Genomic DNA, 21158 nt, shown 5'->3' with positions numbered 1-21158 from the left:
TGCCTGCTAACCAGACGGCTGGCGGTTCAAACCCACCAGCCACTCCTCGGAAGGAAGGTTGGGCAATCCTACTTCCGTAGTGATAACTGCCTCGGAAACCCAAGGAGGGGTCGCTATGAGTCGGGGCCGACTCGACGGCACATAACAACAACAACAACAACATTTCCTTTGTAATCAAAGAGAATTTATCAACAAATAAGAGAAAAAAAAGATGAATAGACCAATTGAAATAATGACAAAACTGTGGATCACAGAAAAAGAATATAAATAGCTAGTAAATTTTTTTAATGTTTCATCTAATGTACATTTCAAGTATACATTAAAACACCTAACAGATTGACAGAGATGAAAAAGTGGGATCATATTCAGTGTGGGAATAGATAATGCAGAGTCAGACTCTTTCAGACATTGTTCTTGGAAGTGTAAATTGGTGCCTCCAAATTTGTCCATTTTTATTTTTATAATGTGTTTACTTGGCAATCCAGCAATTCTAGTCTAGAAATATATTCCTACAAATATACATACAAAAAAAATATGCAAGAGGATAGCCATTGCAGTAGGTTTCATAATAGTAAATAGAGATATGTTACATGACTGACAAAGGGAAATTGGCCAAATAAATTATATTTGCAAAGTGGATCACTATGCAGCTTTTAAAAAGAATGAGGTACACACACATGTGTGATCCCATGCACAATAATTAAGATGTCCATGCTAGATAATTAAGTGAAAAAACAAAATGCATGAGATCCCATTTGTGTAGAAAGAAAAGGATATATTTATATATTTATATTACACGTTGTTGTTGTTGTTGTTGTTGTTGTTATATGCCGTCCAGTCAGACCTGACTCATAGCGACCCCTCCTTGGGTTTCCGAGGCAGTATCACTACAGAAGTAGATTGCCCCATCTTCCTTCCGAGGAGTGGCTGGTGGGTTTGAACTGCCAGCCTTATATTACATGTTGTTGTTGTTATGTGCCATCAAGTCGGACCCGACTCATAGCGACCCCTCCTTGGGTTTCTGAGGCAGTATCACTACGGAAGTAGATTGCCCCATCTTCCTTCCGAGGAGCGGCTAGTGGGTTTGAACCACCAGCCTTCTGGTTAGCAGTCAAGTGCCTTAGCCACTATGCTACCAGAGCTCCCTGGTATATTACATAGTCTATATAGTTATATATTTGCTATTCTAGACAGAATAGTTCTGAAAGTTTCCATAATGGTAATAGCTCACATCTAACAGGTTTTTATTATGTACAAAACACTTTCATGGGCTACTTAATGTATTCCTCATACCAATGCTATAGAGTAAGAATTACTTTTCTGCCCATTTTACAGATGAGAAAATGGAGGCTTAGAGAAATTCAGTCACTTGCTGGAGGTCACATACCTAGTAAGCAGAGAAAGCAGCAAAACCAGGTGTGGGCCAGGCACACCTTCATTTTGCAACAATATTAATAGTGAAAGTGCAAACAAGAGATTCAAACCAAGCCTGCCTGGTGAGGTGCTGTCAGTAATAATGCTGAGTACCATTGTTCCTTTCTGGCCAGCTCTGAAGAGAGGCAGACAATAGCCCTTTATGACACCCTGGCCGAGGAGAGGAACATTCTCCCTTTGAATATCTGACCATGATTAATAAGCTCCCATTTTCTCCTCTGAGGAAAGAAAACCAAAATAAAAGATCCTGGTTCAAGACAGTTTGTCTTTAGTTGTAACGAAAGCAAACAAACCAAAGTCTCCTGTGTATGTTTTGAAAGAACCCAAACCCACCAACTGCTGTTGAGTCAATACTGATTCTTAGTGACCCTATAGGACAGAGTAGAACTGCCCTCTAGGGTTTCCAAGGCTGAAATCTTTATAGAAGCAAAATGCCTCATCTTTCTCCTGTGGAGCAGGTGGTAGATTTCCAGATAGCAGCCAAGGGCTTTAATTGTTGCACTACCAGAGCTCCTGTATCTTTTGAAATAAGGGGCAGCACATTATAAATGAAGAAATGCTGGTATATGAGCTGACAAAGTTACCACATGCATTTGTTTTCTCTCCTCTCTTTCACTGGCTTGGAAACAAGGCAGTGAGTATGTACTTCCATGTACATGTCTCTTTAAGGCTATAATGGGGTTTGAAGTGTTTTATAATTATAATGGCTTATGATGATAAAGACATCCGAGGGTAGGCTGGCTTATTGGGTAATGGAAACAAATACCAACTAAGAAACTTTGACTCATACAAAGGCAAGCTAAGCTGAAGCCCAACAACAACAACAACAAACCAAACTCACTGCCATTGACTTGTTTCTGACTCTTAGTGACCCCCTTGGGTTTCTGAGGCTGTAAATCATTAGGAAGTAGATCGCCCTGTCTTCCTTCCGCAGAGTGGCTGGTAGGTTTGAACTGCTGACCTTTTGGTTAGTGCCTTATCCACTATAGCACCAGAGCTCCAGACAAAGGGATATGAAAAAGTTGGGGGTCTTGCTACTTTGTTGTTAAACCATCAAGTTGGCCCTGACCCATAGTGACCCCATGCACAACAGACCAAAGCTGCCTAGACCTGCCTGCACTGTCCTCACCATCACGGCTACGTTTGAGCCCTTCATTGCAGCTACTGTGGCAGTCCTTCACTTTGAGGGTCTTCTTCCTTTCTGCTGACCCTCTACTTTACCAAGCATGATGTCCTTCTCCAGGGACTGGTCCCTCCTGATAACAGGACCAAAGTGTGTGACATAGGTCTTGCCGTCCTCACTTCCAAGGAGCACTTTGGCTGTACTTTTTCCAAGACAGTACATGGTATATTCAGTATTCTTCACTGGTACCATAATTTAAAGGCACCAATTCTTCTCTGGTCTTTATTCATTGTCTAGCTTTTCATGCATATGAGGCGATTGAAAATCCCATCGCTTGGGTCAGGCGTACCTTAGTCTTCAAGGTGACATCTTTGCTTTTTAACACTTTAAAGAAGTCTTTTGCAGCAGATTTGCTCAATACAATGCAGTGTTTGACTTCTTGACTACCGCTTCCATGGGCATTGATTGTGGATTCAATTCAGATGAAATCCTTTACAATTTCAATCTCTTCTCCATTAATCATGATGTTACTTATTGGTCCAGTTGTGTGGATTTTTTTTTCCTGTGATTTTCATGAAAGTTTACAGAGCAAATTCATTTTCCATACAGCGGTTCATACACATTTTGCTTCATAACATGATTGCAGTCCCCATAATGTAACAGCTCTCTTCCTACTTCCTCCCTATGGTTACCTTTTCCCTGTGTCCTTTCCTATGCATGCCTGCCTTCTGAGTTATATCTGTGTGCAAATACTGATCTCCCAAGATTGATTGTTGTAAGGAATATACCTACTTGATATAAATGTTCACTTTATATGCCAATCTATTGTTTGGCTGGAAGCCATGTGAGTGAGTTCAGTTCCAAACCTGAAAGGTGACAAGGAGCCATAGTCTCGTGGGCTTCAGTCTCTATCAGACCAATAAACCTGTTTTGTTTTTTTTTTTTTTTTTTTAATGATTTAGAGTTTTGTTCCACATTCTTCTCCCACTCTATCCAGGATCCCCTGCACTGATCCCTTTCCGAGTGGGTGACAGTGGTAGCTGGGCACCATCTAGTAGTTTTTCTGGTTTCATGGTCATATAAGCTGAGGATCATATGGCCCACTAGTCCCTTGGACTAACTGTTTCCCTGAATCTTTCGTTTTCATTCTTCTTTGCTCTGCATGAGGAGAGACCAATTGTTGCATTTAGATAACTGCTTGCAGGCTTTTAAGACCCCAATTGCTACTCACCAAAGTAAGATGTAGAACAATTGTTTTTGTGTAGTATGTTATGTCAATTGAGCTTGATGTCCCCCACGACCACGGTCCTGAGTCCACAGGTCCAACAACTTGCTCCTTCAGAGTGGTTGGCTGTGACTAAGAAGTTATAATAAGTTTGCTCCCTGTTATTTCTATGTATATGGACATTCTTAAAGCACATATAAATATGTATGTAGAAATATCGTCTGCCAACCTTATATATATAAGGAACTGTGATGGCACAGTGCCTAAGGCATTTGACTACTAACCCGAAGGTTGTTGGTTCAAACCCACCAGCTGCTCTGTGGAAGGACGATGAGGCAATATATTTTTGTAAAGATTTACTGCCTTGGAAACCCAATGGGGGTTGCTATGAGTCAGAATAGACTCTATGGCAGTTTTTTTGTTTTTCTTTTCTTTTAGTTTAACCTTATATATGGTCATGGGTATATTCTCTTTTGCCTAGATATACCTGATCATTCTGTCTGTCTACCTATGTATCTACCCATAGTTTAATGTTTGTTATTACTGCTAATGCAGTATTTTATATGTAAAAATGTTTATTTTTATTGTCTGTACATTTTGTGCTCATCTATGTGTCTTCCTTTTCCTTAGTGTTACTGTGTTGGTGACTCACTTTTTGGTATATTGCCTTTCCCTTCACCTGAATCAAACTTGTCTCTTACATATCTAGCAATTTCTAGCAATTTTCCCTCCCCTACTCTCTCATCCCTGGTAACCGACAAAGAAAGTTTCCTTCTATGTGTAAACCTTTCCTTGACTTTTTACAGTAGTGGACTAACACAATATTTGTCCTTCTGTGATTGAGCTATTTCACTCCACATAATATCCTCCAACTTCATCCATGTTACACAGTGTTACACGGATTTTATGTTATTCTTTAGTGTTGCATAGTATTCCATTGTATGTATGTACCATAGTTTGGTTATCCATTCCTCTGTTGATGGGCACTTAGGTTGTTTCCATCTCTGCTATTGTGAATAGTGCTGTGATGAAAATGGGTGTGCATATATCTATTTGTGTCCTGGCTCTCACTTCTTTAGGACATATACCTAGTAATGGGATTGCTGGATCAAATGGTATTTCTATTTCCAACTTTTTAAGGAAATGGCATACCAATTTCCACAGTGGTTGTATCATTTTATAGTTTAATCAACAGTGTATGAGAATCCCAATCTTTCCACATCCTCACCAGCATTTGATATTTTCTATTTTGTTGAACTTTGCTCTTAGTGCTGGGGTGAGATGATATCTCATTGTTGTTTTGATTTGCATCCCTCTAATGGCTAATTAATTAACCAGAAGGCTGGCGGTTCAAATCCACCAGCCACTCCTCGGAAGGAAGATTGGGCAATCCTACTTCCGTAGTGATACTGCCTTGGAAACCCAAGGAGGGGTCGCTATGAGTCGGGGCCGACTCGACGGCAAATAACAACATAACAATGGCTAATTGGGAGCTCTGGTGGCATAGTTGTTGGGAACATTTGTTTATGCATTTGTTGGCCACATGAATATCTATTCTGCCCATTTTTTAATTGGATTGTTTGTCTTTTTGATGTTGAGGTGTGGGAGTCTTCTATAAATTTTAGAGATAAGTCCCTTGTCAGATATGTTGTTACTGAATATTTTTGCCCAATCTGTAGGCACTCTTTTTACTCTTTTGGAGAAGTCTTTTGATGTACATAAAAATTTAATTTTTAGAAGACCTCCTGTCATCTAGTTTATAGTTCTGCTGTTTGTCCATTTTGGGTTATGCTTAATAGTCTATTTATGCCATAAATCAGGGCCCCTAAGTTTGCCCCTATTTTTTCTTTGATGAACTTCACAGTTTTAGGTTACACATTTAAGTCTTTGATCCTTTGTGAGGATTTTGTCTTCTTTATGATAAGGTGCAATCTATACTGAAGGCAGTAGTCTTTGATCATCATCATTAAGTGCTTCAAGTCCTTTTCACTTTCAGCAAGCAAGGCTGTGTGTCTGCATATTGCAGATTGTTAATGAAGCTGCATTCTTCTTCATCTAGTCCAGTTTTAGATTATTTGCTCATCATAGAGGTTGAATAAGTGTGGTGAAAGGATACACCCTTGATGTACACCGCTCCTGAGTTTAAACCATTCAATAACCCCTTGTTCTGCTCAAATAACTGCCTCTTGATCTATGCACAGGTTCCTCATGGGCACAATGAGGTTCCTCATGGGCACAATGGGCACAAATGTTCTGGAATTCCCATACAACTGCCTTTACATAGTCAGTTAAACACAGGTAAACATCTTTCTGGTGTTCTGTGCTGTCAGCCAAGGTCCATCTGATATCAGCAATGGTATTTCTTGTTCCATATGCTCTTCCGAATCCAGGTTGAGTATCTGGAAGTTCCTTGTGGATGTACTGCTGCAACAGTTTTTGAATTATTTTCATCAAAATTTTACCTATGTATGATATTAATGATATTGTTTGATAATGTATACATTCTGATGGATCATCTGTCTTTGTAATGGGCACAAATATGGATTATTTCCAATTGGTTGGCCAGGTACCCTTCTAAGTTTCTAGGCATATATGAATGAGCCCTTCCAGTGTTGCATCTTTTTATCAAAACATCTCAGTTGGTATTCCAGAACATCCTGGAGGCTTATTTTCTGTGAATGCCTTCAAGGCAGTTTGAACTTCTTCCATCAGTACCATCGGTTCTTCATAGTATGCTTCCTCTTGAAATGGTTGAATGCTGACCAATTCTTTTTAGTACAGTGACTCCTGTATATTCCTTCCACTGTCTTTTGATGCTTCTTGTGTCGTTCAGTATTTGGGCCATAGAATCCTTCAATATTGTAACTCAAGCCTTGAATTTTTTCTTCAGTTCTTTTAGCTTGAGAAATGCCTAGTGTGTTCTTCCTTTTTGATTTTCTGATTTCAGGTCTTTGCACATTTCATTATAATACTTTATTTTGTCTTCTTGAGCGGTCCTTTGAAATGTTTTGTTTAGCTCTTCTACACCATCATTTCTTCTTCCTCTTTAGCTTCTATACATTCTAGAGCAAGTATTTTATTTCTTTCCTGTCTTTTTAATGACTTTTTGCTTTCTTCGTGTATGATATTCTTTATGTCATCCCACAGTTCTTCTGGTCTTCAATTATTAGTGTTCAATGAATCACATATATTCTTGTGATAGTCTCTAAACTCAGGAGAGAGATACTCAAGGTCTTCAGCTCCCATGGACTTGTTTTAACTTTCTTCAACTTCAACTTAAGCTTGCGCATGAGCAATTGATGGTCTCTTCTGCAGTCAACTCCTGGCCCTATTCTGACTGATGATATTGAGCTTTTCTATCATCTCTTTCCACAGATGTAGTCAGTTTGATTTCTATGTATTCCTCCAGGGGAATTCCATGTGTATACTCACTGTGTTGTTGGAAAAAAAATATTTCCAATGAATAAGTCATTGGTCTTGCAAAATTTTATCATGCCATCTCTCTCATTGTTTCTATCACTAAGGCCGTATTTTCTTGGTATTTTCTTAGATCAGTAGCTATCAATCAAGTACAGTAATTATCAATGCATCTTGATTGCATATTTGATCAATTTTAGTCTTCAGCAGTTTGTAAAAATCTTCAATTTATTTCTCTTTGGCATTAGTGATGGTACATAAATTTTAATAACAGTCATATTAGGGGACTTAGGCTTTCCTTAATCAATGTCAGAACATCTGCACAAATAGCAGGGGGGAAAAAGGTATCGTCCATATGTTTGTCTTACTTTGTCTCACTCTGAAAATGAGCATCTAGGTATTTGCATGGAATAGAGCAAGATACAGAAAAGGTTAAATTTTATTTTACAGTAGCAAATAATATACCTTTTTATTTCACAGCTCTTTCAGTTCAGTCTTCTGAAAAGAATATCCTATTTAGAAGAGAGAGGCGGGGCGGGGGATACTATAAAAGTCTTGGGTGAGAGTAAGAAAAAACCCACCAACAAAGATTTTCTAGCGATATGTACCTGGCATTCTTATTATATTATTGGTTTCACATAGACATTCCACCCCAGGCAGGCTGCTTGCATTGCGAAAGTTGACATACCAGTTGCAAGGAGCTGCTCACAGCAGCTGCTCACAAATCCCTTCTTTGAATGCTTGTATTGAGCAAGACTCTCTCTTCTCATTGTCTGTTTGGTAATTTCCCATCAGGTAAGGTCAGCATGCTCGACAGTTATGGCTCTATGGTTTGGGTTGCCGTGGAAACAACCACATGTCAGGTGGAACTAGAGCTGGTCCCCACAGTGGAGATCCCCACCTCCTGGTCTGCAAAAGCCCAGTGGCCCCGATGTCTGAAGCGCTGGCCTTCCCCGGAGACAGTGGAGTGCATCAAGGTATCAGCAAGCAAGCGGGCCCCAGCTCACCAGGGCAGAATCCTCATAGTTTAACCAATCACAACACTACTGAGTGGTGACTGGCTTTTAAAGGAAAGATGAATTTATCCATAGGTTCTCAAAGTGTGGTACCCAGCCAGCAACATCAGCATCATTTGGAAACTGAATAGAAATGAAGATTCTTGGCCCCACTCACAATCTACTGAAAGAGATTCTATGGGAAGGACTCATCAGTCTACTATTTATTAGCCCTGCAGGTTATTCCAATATCCGTGCCAGTTTGGGAACCACTGAACAAGAGAATGTGGAATACAGGCTTCTCCTGTTAACTTTCCTATTTTTCTCGAGGAATACTTGAGTGGCACAAATAATTGTCAGGCTGCTAACCACAAGGTTAGATATTTGAGTCCACCCCAAAGTTGCCTTGGAGGAAAGGCTATCTTCTTCCAAAACTTAGCCATTGAAAACCCTATGGAACACAGTTCTCTGACACACATGGGGGTTGCCTTGAGTCATAACCAACTCCAAAGCAACTGGGTTTTCCCCTCTTTGTCCTCATATAGGATGCACTATCTGTCCAGTAATAGATTCCCCACACTAGTGGACTGCTCCAGGGATGGCTTTCCACTTCAGCAAGCATCATCCTTCCATTTTTCCTTTTTTTTTTTTCTCTTCTTGCAGTCATTTGGGTTTAACTTGTTGGCCCATTCAAACTATCACTGGCAGCTGAGCTTCTGCCGGGCAGAGCAGGCACTTCTGGAGCTGCTGGATGAAGATGGCGGCTGCCGCAGGAAATGCTTCAAGGTCATGCGGCTGATGAAGGAGAATGTCTGGTGTCCGGGCAAGAGGCCAGTTCTCACATCCCACCATCTGCAGGTGAATGGGCCAGATGCACTTTCCGTCCAGGACCTAGGAGTTGCTTGGTCAGGAGGTCCCCTCTCTGCATCCTCTGTACTCCATGGCCAAAGCCATGAAGAGATGGGTGTGAATGAATATGAGTGTGAGGGTGAATTAGTGTGTGTGAGTATTTGAGCGATGAGTTCAGGATGGGGCTCTGGTGTCTATGTTCAATATCCTGCAGATTATTACTTCTTATGGAAGGTTGGGCAATCCTACTTCTGTAGTGATACTGCCTCGGAAACCCAAGGAGGGGTCGCTATGAGTCGCGGCCGGCTCGACGGCACATAACAACAACAACAACATGGAAATATAGGAGCTCTGGTGACATAGTGGTTAAAGCATTCAACTCCTAACCAAAAGGTCAGTGGTTCAAACCTACCAGCTGCTCCATGGGAGAAAAATGAGTCAAGATGCTTCTGAAAAGATTTAACAGCTTTGGAAACCCTGGGTCAGTTCTACTCTGTCCTATAAGGTCTATGTGAGTTGTGATTGATTGACTTGAGGGCAGTGGGTTTTTGTTACGGAAATATACCAACCCAGGCTGTATGGGTGTGTACACAACACCCCTGAGCCAGGGTAGCAAATATCCTCACACTTTCTTCCCTTCCCTTTTCCCATTCCCCTTTTTTCGTTTTCTTTTTTCTCTTCTCATCCTCTTCCCCTTCTTCCTCTCCCTCTTCCTTCTCCCTGACTTTTGCTCCCCTCCCCTTTCTCTCTCATCTTCCTCCACCTTTTTCTGTTCCTTTTCCTCCTGATTCTCATCCTTTCCCTTTCCCTCGTTATCCTCCCTCCCCTCCCCTCACAATTCTTCTATTTCACTCAGCAAACCAACATGAATGCCAACTGTGTGTCAGAAACCCTGCCAAGGTTCAGACATGGATTACACAATGCGGCCTCTGCCCTTGAGAAATCCAGTTTGGTGAAGTCCTGTGAATTGTTTAAACCTCTGCTGAATGCATGTTTTCTCTGGTATTATGACCCACTTAGTCCCCACTCATGTACCAAGTGTAATCACACACACACTCACACACACAATCTGCAAGCAGCAGGGAAGCCATGACATGCTGAGGTTACCATATGCCACAAACATGTTTCAAGGCTTAGGAACTTCTGGCTTCCAAATCAAGCAGGGATTTTCCATCACTCTGCCAGCACCTTTTGCCCCCAACCAACAGTGTACATTTATTAATACATTCACTCACTCATCCATTCACGTATTGAGACTGCTATGGACTAGACACCTCCCTCAGCACCTGCTATGTGCTTCACACCTGGAGTCACATTGATGAAGGTACAGAGTCGTGGTTCCTGCTCTCTTGAAGCTAATGGTCAATCGGGGAAAATGGACACTGATCAGACAATCCTACATGTGCATGTGGAATCACATACAGTGTGGTACAGAGGGTACAGAGCAACAGAACCAGACCTGGACTAGTGGGTTGGGGGCTTCCCTGAAGAAAGTGGCCTCTGATCACACTCCCACCTTCTTCTTTCTCAAACAGTGGGCCACATGGAGGAAGTAGGACAATGCACTGGGCTTGAGAGTTTCCACATTCATGTGACATCTCAGCCCCAGACAAGTTAGTACCCATTCAGGAGGTTCCATCCCTCTCTCTGACCCCAGACTGGTCTAAGCCTAGAGGATTGGATGCCTTTCTATGCAGGTAAACCCAGTGTTCTTGTTACCTAGTGCTGCTCTGACAGGAATATATGCCACAAATGGGATATCTTTAACAAACAGGAGTTTATTCTCTCACAGTTTAGAGGCTTTAAGTCCAAGTTCAAAGTGCCAGGCTCTAGGGTCTGGGTGAAAGCCCTCAACTTTGGGCTTCGGCTCTGCCTCCTGCTCCAGGCCTAATGGAGCTAGAGGCATTTCTTCACTCAAACAGCTGCTGGCTGCTGAGGCTGACAAAACCAAGGTTGACAAGTAAAAAGGCACAGTCCTGATGTTACCAAACCACACAGCAGGCCATTAATTTAAGTGCATTGTAAGTCCCAAGGTCGGCAGAGCATGGCAGGCTGCTGAACAATGACACAGCTACATGCAGGGTCCAAGCGTGCCATAAGCTAGAGGCCATTCCCACAGCTGCTTCTTATATACAGGAAACAGACCACATACCCAAAGCAGCTACTCAGCTGCTTGTGGTAGATCCCACCATTGATTGCCAGTCTCATCATGGGGAATAACTACCACCAGCTGCCCAGCCACTCAACCAGTCCCAGCCAAGTTGACACACAAACATAACCACCACACCCAGGTCACTGGGGCAGCCACCTGGTTGGACTGCCTTACATGGTCCTACCTGTGCTTCTTCCCATTCAGTGGTAGAACCATCTCCCAGGGCCCCATGTTATTCCTTTTATGCCAATGTAACCTGTTTAAGGGCAAGTATCTCTCCCAATAAAACTGTGGCTCAACAGTTAAACTTGGCTGCTAACCAAAAGGTTGGTGGTTTGAACCCACCCAATGGCTCCATAGGAGAAAGATCTGATGATTTCCTCCCATAAAAATTACAACCATGGAAACCCTATGTGGGCAGTTCTACTCTGTCCCATAGGGTCACTGTGAATCAGAATTGACTCAATGGCACACAACAACATCTCTTCCAATGCTTTGTACATAGTAGTTTCTCAGTAAATATTTATTGATTGGGTAATGAACACCTATTATTCAACTTTTTTTCTTTCCTTCATAAAATCACTGGCCTTTGCTTTGCTTTCTTATCTATCCTGATAACTTGTCCTCCCTCACTTACCCAAGAATCTGTTAACATCTCAATTATACACAATGGAGACTTTCTCGGTGTTTCAGCTTTCTCTGCATGCTGCGAGCACATTCCCTTAAAGAGATATAACCTGTTATCTGGGATCTTGGGCTTGAACTTTCAGAAGATAACTTGGTGTGTAGCTAGATCTTTTTCTTACTTATCTTTCTACAGGCCACACTAATAAGTGGCAGAGCTGAGAAACAAACTCAAGTCTGTCTCATATCAAAATCTCGTGTTCTTGACCATTGACTTCATTGTCTCTCAACAAAGGGGTAAAATCATTACATGGAGTGAATATTTTAGGACAGATTAAATAGCGCAATCACTAGCCTCCCCGTCCATGACTGTCTGGGCTCTCAAAACTCCATTCTATCCAGAGATTTACTTCTATTCCAGTGAATCCTTATAATTTAGTGACTATTAAGATCCTCATTAAAGATTCTCTGTTTCAATCCTGCCTAGCCCACCAACAACAAAATTGTGTCTTTTCAAGAATGGGCATTTGAGGGAAAAAAATGGTTGCTTATGCAGAAGAATTAAACGAACAGAATTTGAACTGATTGCCTTTCCCTCTAGCCGTCCGTCCTTGGTCTAAGGGCGAAATTCTCTCACAATTAGGTATTCTCCCTTGGGACAGATGTGGCTAGTGGCAAATGTGGTATCAGACACCCATCCTGGATGATGGCTTGAGTGTGTTGACTCTTTGCCAAAGCTTCAGTCTGGGGAATGTGGAAGAGGTTGGGTTGCAAAACATTATCAGGAAACATGTGCCAATCAGGGTCCTTTCACCTAAGTCTTCAAAGGGCCTCTCCTCCCCAAAGAGGCTTTCCCCCAAGACACTTTCAACTTAAGCAAGAGCTTATTTCTCCTTAGTTTATTTCTGACACGCACTCAAAGGCACACAGACTCGATTATAATTGGCTTAACTGCTTCAGTTTGTTTATGGAGGTAAAAGTTTTAACCAACACATGGAATGATTTTTTTTTTTTTATCTAGGTTAGCTTGACAAGCATGAAAATCTCTCTGGTGCATGAAAATATCTCTGATTCATTTACTAAAAATGAGATAATCTAAATCAAAATATACTTGTTTTGGTTACCTCTGTGTTGCTGTAACAGAAAATACCTCAAATGAGATGGCTTGAACAAACAGGAGTTTATTCTCTTACAGTTTGGAGGCTTTAAGTCCAAGTTCAAAATGCCAGGCTCTAAGGGCCCTCAACCTTGGTCTTCAGCTCTACCTGCTGCTCCCGGCCCACTGAAGCTAGAGCTTTTCTTCACTCAAGACAGCTGCTGGCTGCTGAGGCTGAGAAGCCTGAGGTTGACAAGTAAAAAGGCACAGTTCTGATGTTACCAAAATACATGGCAGGCCAGTAATTTAAGTCCATTGAAAGTCCCAATGTTGGCAGAGCATGGCAGCTGCTGAACAACAACACAGCTACATGCATGGTACAAACATGACATAAGCTAGAGACCATTACCCAAGGCTTATCCTTATATACAGGAAGCAGACCACAGCCCTAAGGCAGCAGCTACTCAGCTGCTCATAGTAGATTCCACCATGGAATTGATTACCAGTCTCATCATGGGAAATACTACGTCCAGCTGCCCAGCCACTCAACCAGGCAAGTTGACACACAAATCTAACCACCACAATACTCAATATCTAAACTATGACATTAATTAATTAATTAATATTTAATAAATATTACCTATTGTACAGAAGTTTGACTGTCTCCCATGGTCAGTCCCTCTTCTGAGTGCTAGTAACATAAAAACCCACCTGCCATGGAGTCTGTCCCAACTCAAAGCCATTCTATAAGACAGAATAGAACTGTGCCACGGAGTTTCCAAGACTCAATCTTTTATAGAAGCAGACTGCCTCATCTTTCTCCCACAGAGCGGCTGGTGGGTTTGAATCATGAGCCTTTTGGTTAGCAGCCCAATGCTTTAACCACAGCACCACCAGTGAGGTAATAGTGAGCGAAAATATAGTCTCCTGCTCTCATGGAATTTATAGTCTAGCAGAAGAGATGAGAAAAAGAAAATAATTCATAAATAAATACCCCAAAAAAGCCCTATTACTATGATCATTGATTCTTATGAGAAGTTAATGACCAAAAGAATGTGTAAGGGGTAGGAGTGTTTGAGTATTTTTTAAAAAATTGTGATTTGTGGGGTAAACAATCATACACAGTACCTGTAAGACTGGATCTGGAGCCAGTGGAGGGACAAGCCCTAGCAGGAAGATAGGAGGATATAGATGTAGCAGAATTGTCTCACTTGGGAGAATGAGCGTTTCTATTTTCCTGTAAAGTCTGAGGCAAAGGCATCTGCCAGGGGTGGGGTATTGCAGATCTAAGGAGAGTGGTGATCATGAGAAATGTCCATGTAGACTGAGAATAAATTAACAAAGAGTCAGAGGAAGCTAGCTGGACAAGACTGAAGGTCACTGCAGGTTGGGGATCATGAATTCATGGAGGAACCAATTTGCCCTGGGTACCTTCTTTCTCCCTCCTTCCCTAGTGTAAGTTCAATAATGCTTCTGAAGAGATTCTCTTCAACGACCTGAAACCATGTCTGACACCAATCACTTCCTTCCACAGACAGTGCTCTTTTGGACGTGTGAGAAATATCCCCACTCCAAGGACTGGCAGGTTTTCAGCAAATCATTCCTGCGCCTGGTACAGAAACTACACAAGTGTGTGAGCCAGCACTTTCTGAAACACTATTTCGTGCAAAAGAGCAACATCCTGCGCTATGCCAACTCAGCGGAACTGGATGCCGTGGCGCAAAAACTGGCCGCCTTCCTGAAGAACCCCCAGATCAGCCTGCCCTGAGGGCAACTTCTACACAGGAGTAGGGTATTTCATGTGGGCTTGACTGCCTTCTCTGTGGATCACTTCTCAATCCAGTGCCAGGATCCTGGCCAGAAGAGAGACAGACTATGACAGAGGAAAGCATGTTGAACCAGCAGCACTTGCAAGGGGAAACTATGTCCCATGATGTCTGATTCAAGCCTACCCAGAGCCAAGCCAGCATTTCAGCTCACGCTACCTCTCTTGGGGACAGCTGTCAGTAAGCTTCCTCAAGCCATAGATTCTGAACTGATGACAGTTCTAAGTTTACTTTCCCTTTCTCAGGCTCTGATGATCTGGCAGCGAGGATCGGGACAAGAACCACTGGAGGGTCAGGCATTAGCCTGCTGCCCGGGAGTGACTTTCTTCAGCTCACTGACCACAGGCTCATTATTTTTCCCTTCGTAAAATGGGACTGTGAATACACCTCCCTACATATTCATTCAGGACGTTGAGCCTATGGGACTGTGCCCTTCTAAGGGAAAGGCATTGGTCAACACAAAGTGCTCCTACTTGGTTTAGTAGCTGGTGTTTGCATCCTGGATTCTCTGAGTGGTGCAAACAGTTAAGCTGGGCTACTAACTGAAAAGTGGAGGTTCAAGTCCACCTGGGGGCACCTCAGAAGAAAGGTCTGGTAATCTTACTTCTGAAAAATCAGCTGTGGAAAACCCGATAGAGCACAGTTCTACTCTGACATCCATGGGGTCACCATGAGTTGGAGTCAAATCCATGGCAACTGTTTATTATTGTTATTATTTGTTTGTGTGTTTGTATCCTGGATTGATACCTACACAACTGATTAAATAACACATGATGAGTTAGCATGCCTGGCTATCTTAGATTCCTAGGGCTGCCATGAGAAAATACCACAAAGTGGATGGCTTTAAAGAATAGAAATGCATTTTTTCACAGTTCTGGAGGCTGGACACCCAAATCTAGGGCATCAGTGAGGCTGTGCTGTTTTGCTCTCTCTGTTGGCTGCAGGGGAAGGTCTTTCCTTGAGCAGCTTCTGGTCATTTCTTGGTATTCCTTGGAACAGATCTTCACACAGTGTCTTCCCTGTGTGTGACTGTTCCTGTCCTTTTTATAAGACACCACTCACAAGTGGTTGGGATTAGGACCTACTGTACTCCAGTATGGCCATGTTTAACTTAACTGACAGCATCTGCAAAGAAAACCCTCTTTCATCAAAGAAGGTCAGATTCACAGGTACAGGGGTTAGGACTTCAGCATATTTTTTGGGGGACACAGTTTAATCCATAATATCTGTGTATATTTTCCATCCTCTGTGCTGTCATAAACAGTGGTTCATGGTTGGTTCTACTTCCCTGGTGTTCTTAAAGCAGGTAAAAATGGAGAGAATGATTCCGATAGTGAGTATAAGTCACAGATGAAAGTGTGGCAGCCTGATCTAAGCCATTGCTCCCTCTGCTTCCCATTCCATGGCACAAGGATGGGACTTTCTTATAATTGTGGAATAGACTCTGTGCTGGGATCTGCATGGAATGGCTTTGGGGTCATTCACCTCTCTCTGAATGTGTTCTTTTGTTCACCTCACTTGCTGATAAATGTAGGCTTGAAAGGTACTAAGAATACAATGACAAGATGGGAAAGACTTAACTCTAATGGAAATAATGCCTAATGATGGAGACAGGAAATGAATAACAAATAAAACAATTATTACAGATTCCTGGACAGTGCAACTCAAGAGAAGCCACCACCCACCTGTCAGTGGAGGGTGCCTGGTGCTATGATGCTGAACAGGTTTCAGTGGAGCTTCTTAAATAAGAGAGAGTAGGAAGAAGGGTATGGCAATCTACTGCCAAATATCAGCCAACAAAAACTCTGTGGGTGACTAATGGTCCAGTCCAACCCTGGTCATGGGGATGGTGCAGGATCAGGCAGCATTTTCGTCAACGGTGCCCCAAGTCACCATGAGTCAGGGCCAACTCCGCTCTGAAGGAAGTAAACAGAATGTTGTACTTCCTGAAGTGAAATGGGAAGGTACCATGTAAGCTGAGATTTGAAAATTCCTTAAAGAATGAAAAAAAGGAGGGGAAGGGAAGGGAGCCAACTTCAGGCTTGGAGGGCTTGGTGGGCTGGCATGAATCACTCTATGCCAGCTTTATAAAGCTGATAAGGAATCTCTATTTTATTCTAATACCAATGGTTTCACATTTGGCTTTTCCCAAATTAGAGGGGTGCCATGATCTAAATTGCATTTTAAAATTATCATGTGGCCACTGCATGAAGAGGTCCTGGGGCTCCCTCAAGACTCTGAGGCACCAACGGCCCTAGAGTCCACTCAGGTTGGATTTCTCTGGGGCACCTCAAAGCCACACATCCTTCCCAGCACAGATGACCAGGAATTCTTGGAGTTCTCAGTAAGAACAGTGCTTTTTCTAGCATTTATTTAGGTTTCTCAACTCAAAGGAATTCTATATTACTTTTGAACATTTTGTCCCAAATATGTAACAAAGTAAAATTTCTAGAAGCATTAACTACTGATTTAATAAAAAATTATGTTTGAAAATAAAAATAAATATTCTTGCAAAAACACTGTAACCGGATGATGGAGTCTCCGGGCTCTCAAAAAAGAAATCATGGTTTTAAAATGTTGGGAAATGTGGGGATTGCAATCAATGTCATGAAACAAAATGTGTCTGGACTGTTGAATTGAAAACGAATTTGCTCTGTAAACTTTCACCCAAATTACAAAAATAATAAAATAAAATGTTGGAGGAAAGAAAAATTCTTTCCATACATATGAAAAGTATACAATTTTGAAAATCCTAAATGATAAACAAACTAGTGTTTTCTTAAGTCATCAAAACTGCATTCTAGTTGTAATACTCTTGAATGTTAGGAAACATCTATTTTGAGACAGTGTCAAATGAAACAAATTTGTTTAAAGGATGAGAACAACTGAAGCCAGTTTTAAAAACAAGTGTATAGTTCCAGAATGGCAGAAAGTGAAAGCTGACTGTGCCATTGATTCAAAACATGTGTGTGGAAGTGAGACTAACATGCTCCACCGTCTGGTCACAGTTGGTTCTTCCCACCTCTCACCAGTAGATCTGTGTTTAAGAGGGAGTGGAACTGTTTGCTTTGGGGACAGTGGTGGTTCAGTGGTAGAATTCTCATCTTCCTTACAGGAGTCTGGGGTTCGATTCCCTGCCAATGCATTGTAATGCTGAAGAGTTTCAGTGGAGCTTCTTGCCTAGGAAGAAAGATTTATAGATCTACTTCTGAAAATCAGCCAATTAAAACCCTATGGATCATAATGATCCGATCTGCAACCGATGATGGGGATGGTGCGGGATTGGTCTGCATTTTGTTGCTTGTGTGTTGTGTGGCCAAGAGTGAGGGTGGACTTGCCAGCAGCTAACAGAGCTGTTTGCAGATTCTGGAGTGTTCTCACTTTTTGCCAGCAGAGGGCAGTAGGGGACAACATATGAAAAGCACCAGCTCACCACCCCTCAGACTTCCCAGAGCCCAGCAGGTGTCACCCCCACTCAGCCCATCACATACACCTAGCTTCTCCAAACAGGAGCTCTGGTAGCATAGTGCCTAAGGCACTTGACTGCTGACAGAATGCTGGCGGTTCAAACCTATCAGCCACTCCTCAGAAGGAAGGTTGGACAATCTACTATCCATAGTGATACCACTTTGGAAACCCAAGGAGGGGTCACTATGAGTCGGGCACATAAAAACAACAACAACAAGCTTCTCAAAAAAAGGCAACAGGGAATGTGGATTCCAGTTGATGTTGAATTGATAACCTTTTCTGCCACTTTGGCCCCAAATGCAGTCTTGCTGCTTAAAGTTGATAGATTTTAAAAGGGAGCCTCTGAGGAGACTATACTGAGGCCTGTGGAGCACTCAGCTCCATTCTGTTTCCTGGGACAGATTGCACAACTCTAAAAAGTCTGATAATCTTCCTTATTTGCTTGGTCATTTTTTTGTTTTATTCTCTAGTAGTCGTTCTCCATCAACGTCCACTCTTCTCGGCGCAGGACTGTGTTTCATGGTGCTGGTTGACTATGCAGGCACTGCTGTGGCCCTGCTGGCATCTGAGTCCCAGCTCTGAGGCTGCCTCATCTACAAGTCATTCAACCTCGCTAAAGCTCCATTTTCTTGTCTGGAAAATGGGCATCCTGTGGGACTCTATATCTCATAGATTTGAGGAGAAAGATAGATGAAATGGTGGATTAAAAGCTCTTGCTTTAGCACCTGGCACAGGTTGCAGTGGCATCACTGGGGCTGGTGTCACCCAGTGTGGTAGTGTTCCCTCCCTATTCCATAGATCTCCTCCCATATAAGATCATACAGAATCCTTGTTGTTGTTATGTGCCGTTGAGTCGGCCCCAACTCATAGCGACCCCTCCTTGGGTTTCCGAGGCAGTATCACTACGGAAGTAGGATTGCCCAACCTTCCTTCCGAGGAGTGGCTGGTGGGTTTGAACTGCCAGCCTTCTGGTTAGCAGTCAAGTGCTTTAGGCACTATGCTACCAGAGCACCTTATGCAACCAGAAATTGTTTAAAGAACAATAATAAAATAAAATGAATACTCCTATACTCACTACCTAAGCAGCTCTGGTGGTGCAGTTGTTAAGGCACTGGGCTGTAAACCAAAAGGTTTTGTGGTTCAAACCCACCAGCCACTCTGTGGAGGAGATACGAGGCAGTCTGCTTCTATAAAGATTTACATACAGCCTTGGAAACCCAGTGCAGGTCAGTATGAGTCAGAATCAACTCAATGGCAGTGAATTTGGCTTTTGGTTTTATACTCACTACCTAGGTGAAAAAATAGCACATTGTCAGTTCTTTAAAAGTTCTCCACGTGTCCCTTCCTCCTATTCACAGGCAATCATGACTCCAAATTTTGTGTCATTCATTCTGCTGCTTTTCTTTATAATTTTACCCTTACCAGATTTCATTGCACCTAAGCCCCCAACAGTTGTAAGATGCATCATTATTCCATGTGTGTCAAGAAAGAAAAAGTGCTGAGTATAAGATGCATCCTAAATTTAAAGAGATTAAAATGTGAAAAAAAAGATGTGTCTTAGAATCAATGAAATATGGCCTGCATGCTTCTTTTGTTTCACCAGTTTTACAGCTTCTTATAAATGTCATAGTTTATGACATTTAGGATAGTCAATTCCAAATCACAGGGACCCTGTAGGATAGAGCAGAACTGCCCTATAGGGTTTCCAAGGCTGTATCTTTACAGAAGCAGACTGCTATCCTTCTCCCTCAGTGTGGCTGATGGGTTCAAACCACTGATCTTTCAGTTAGCAGCCAAGCACTTTAACCATTGCACCACTAGGGCTCCTCCTAAATTAATTACAGTGACCTAAATTCTCTATTTCAATAGCTGAATTTTCAGTGATTTCCTCTATTACGATGACACATATTTTATATTTTGTTTTAGAACTTATTCCCTATCCTAAAGTCATAGGGAATTCTCTTATATTATTCTCAAAATATTACAGTTGTGCCTTTCACCAGAGTGATGGAGTGTTTTCTACTTTTCTGTTCTCTACAAGAGTATATATAATGTTGGAATAATCACTTTGCTTGGAAGTTTGATAGAATTTACCTAAAAAGCTGCTTGGGCCTGGTGTTTTCTTTGTTGGACAAGTTAAAACTCTTCATTCATTTTCTTTTAGACACAAAGAATTTTCAGGTGTTCTATTGCTTCTCAAGTGAGTGTTGTTAATTTGTATTTCACTAGGCATTTTTCCATTTTATGTAAGTTTTCAGATTGATAGGCATAAAGTTATTCATAGCATCTGTTTGAATTCTGATGCACCTGTACCCATCTTTCTTGATCAATCTGATAGAGTCTTATCAATCGGATTAGTCTTTTCAAAGAACTAATTGTTGGTTTTGTTGATCTTATCTAGTATATATTTATTTCCTATTACACTAATTTCTGCTTATATATATTTTTTTCTTTTCTCTATTTTTTTGTGGGGGTGGTGGTTATTCTGATGTTCTCTTTCATACCTTCTTAAGCTAGATGCTTAGGTCATTAATTCTCAGCCTTCCTTCTTTTTCTAAAACCAAAAAATCAAACTCACTGCCATCAAGTCGATTTTGACTCATAGCAACCCTTCCTTAGGTCTCCGAGGCAGTATCTGTATGGAAGTAGATTGCCCAGTCTTCCTTCTGAGGAGTGGCTGGTGAGTTTGAACCACCAGCGCTCTTGTTAGCAGTCAAATACCTTAGTCACTATGCCATCAGAGCTCTCTCCTTCTTTGTCTAGGTAAATAAATGTTCTATTAATACCATTTCAGTGGGATTCTACAAGCTTTGGTATATTGTATGGGGCAGTGCTAGCTACTCTGTCATATGGGGTCACTATGAGTTGAAATCAATTCAATGACACCTAACAACAACAACAACAACCCCTACTGTCAAAGGTGAGCACCCCTGGCTGTGCTTAGGCCAA

The 21158-nt window shown here is 41.9% G+C and overlaps 1 protein-coding gene across 1 annotated transcript in view; it reads left to right on the top strand.

Annotated features, from left to right (window-relative positions):
* MAB21L3 (mab-21 like 3) overlaps positions 1 to 14683 on the top strand; it is a 34693-nt gene extending 20010 nt beyond the window's left edge. Inside the window, exons 4-6 of the mRNA XM_007950293.1 lie at positions 7995 to 8176; positions 8858 to 9052; positions 14450 to 14683. Of these exons, the coding sequence (XP_007948484.1) occupies positions 7995 to 8176; positions 8858 to 9052; positions 14450 to 14683 (611 nt within the window). The remainder of the gene's footprint in view (positions 1 to 7994; positions 8177 to 8857; positions 9053 to 14449) is intronic.
* Positions 14684 to 21158: the final 6475 nt, after the last annotated feature.

The sequence above is a fragment of the Orycteropus afer genome, unplaced genomic scaffold, assembly GCF_000298275.1.
Source record: "Orycteropus afer afer isolate SDZICR_OR568_19922 unplaced genomic scaffold, OryAfe1.0 scaffold00010, whole genome shotgun sequence".
NCBI lineage: Eukaryota > Metazoa > Chordata > Mammalia > Tubulidentata > Orycteropodidae > Orycteropus > Orycteropus afer.
Note: the sequence above shows the minus strand (reverse complement) of the source record. Positions and strands in the feature narration are given on the sequence as shown.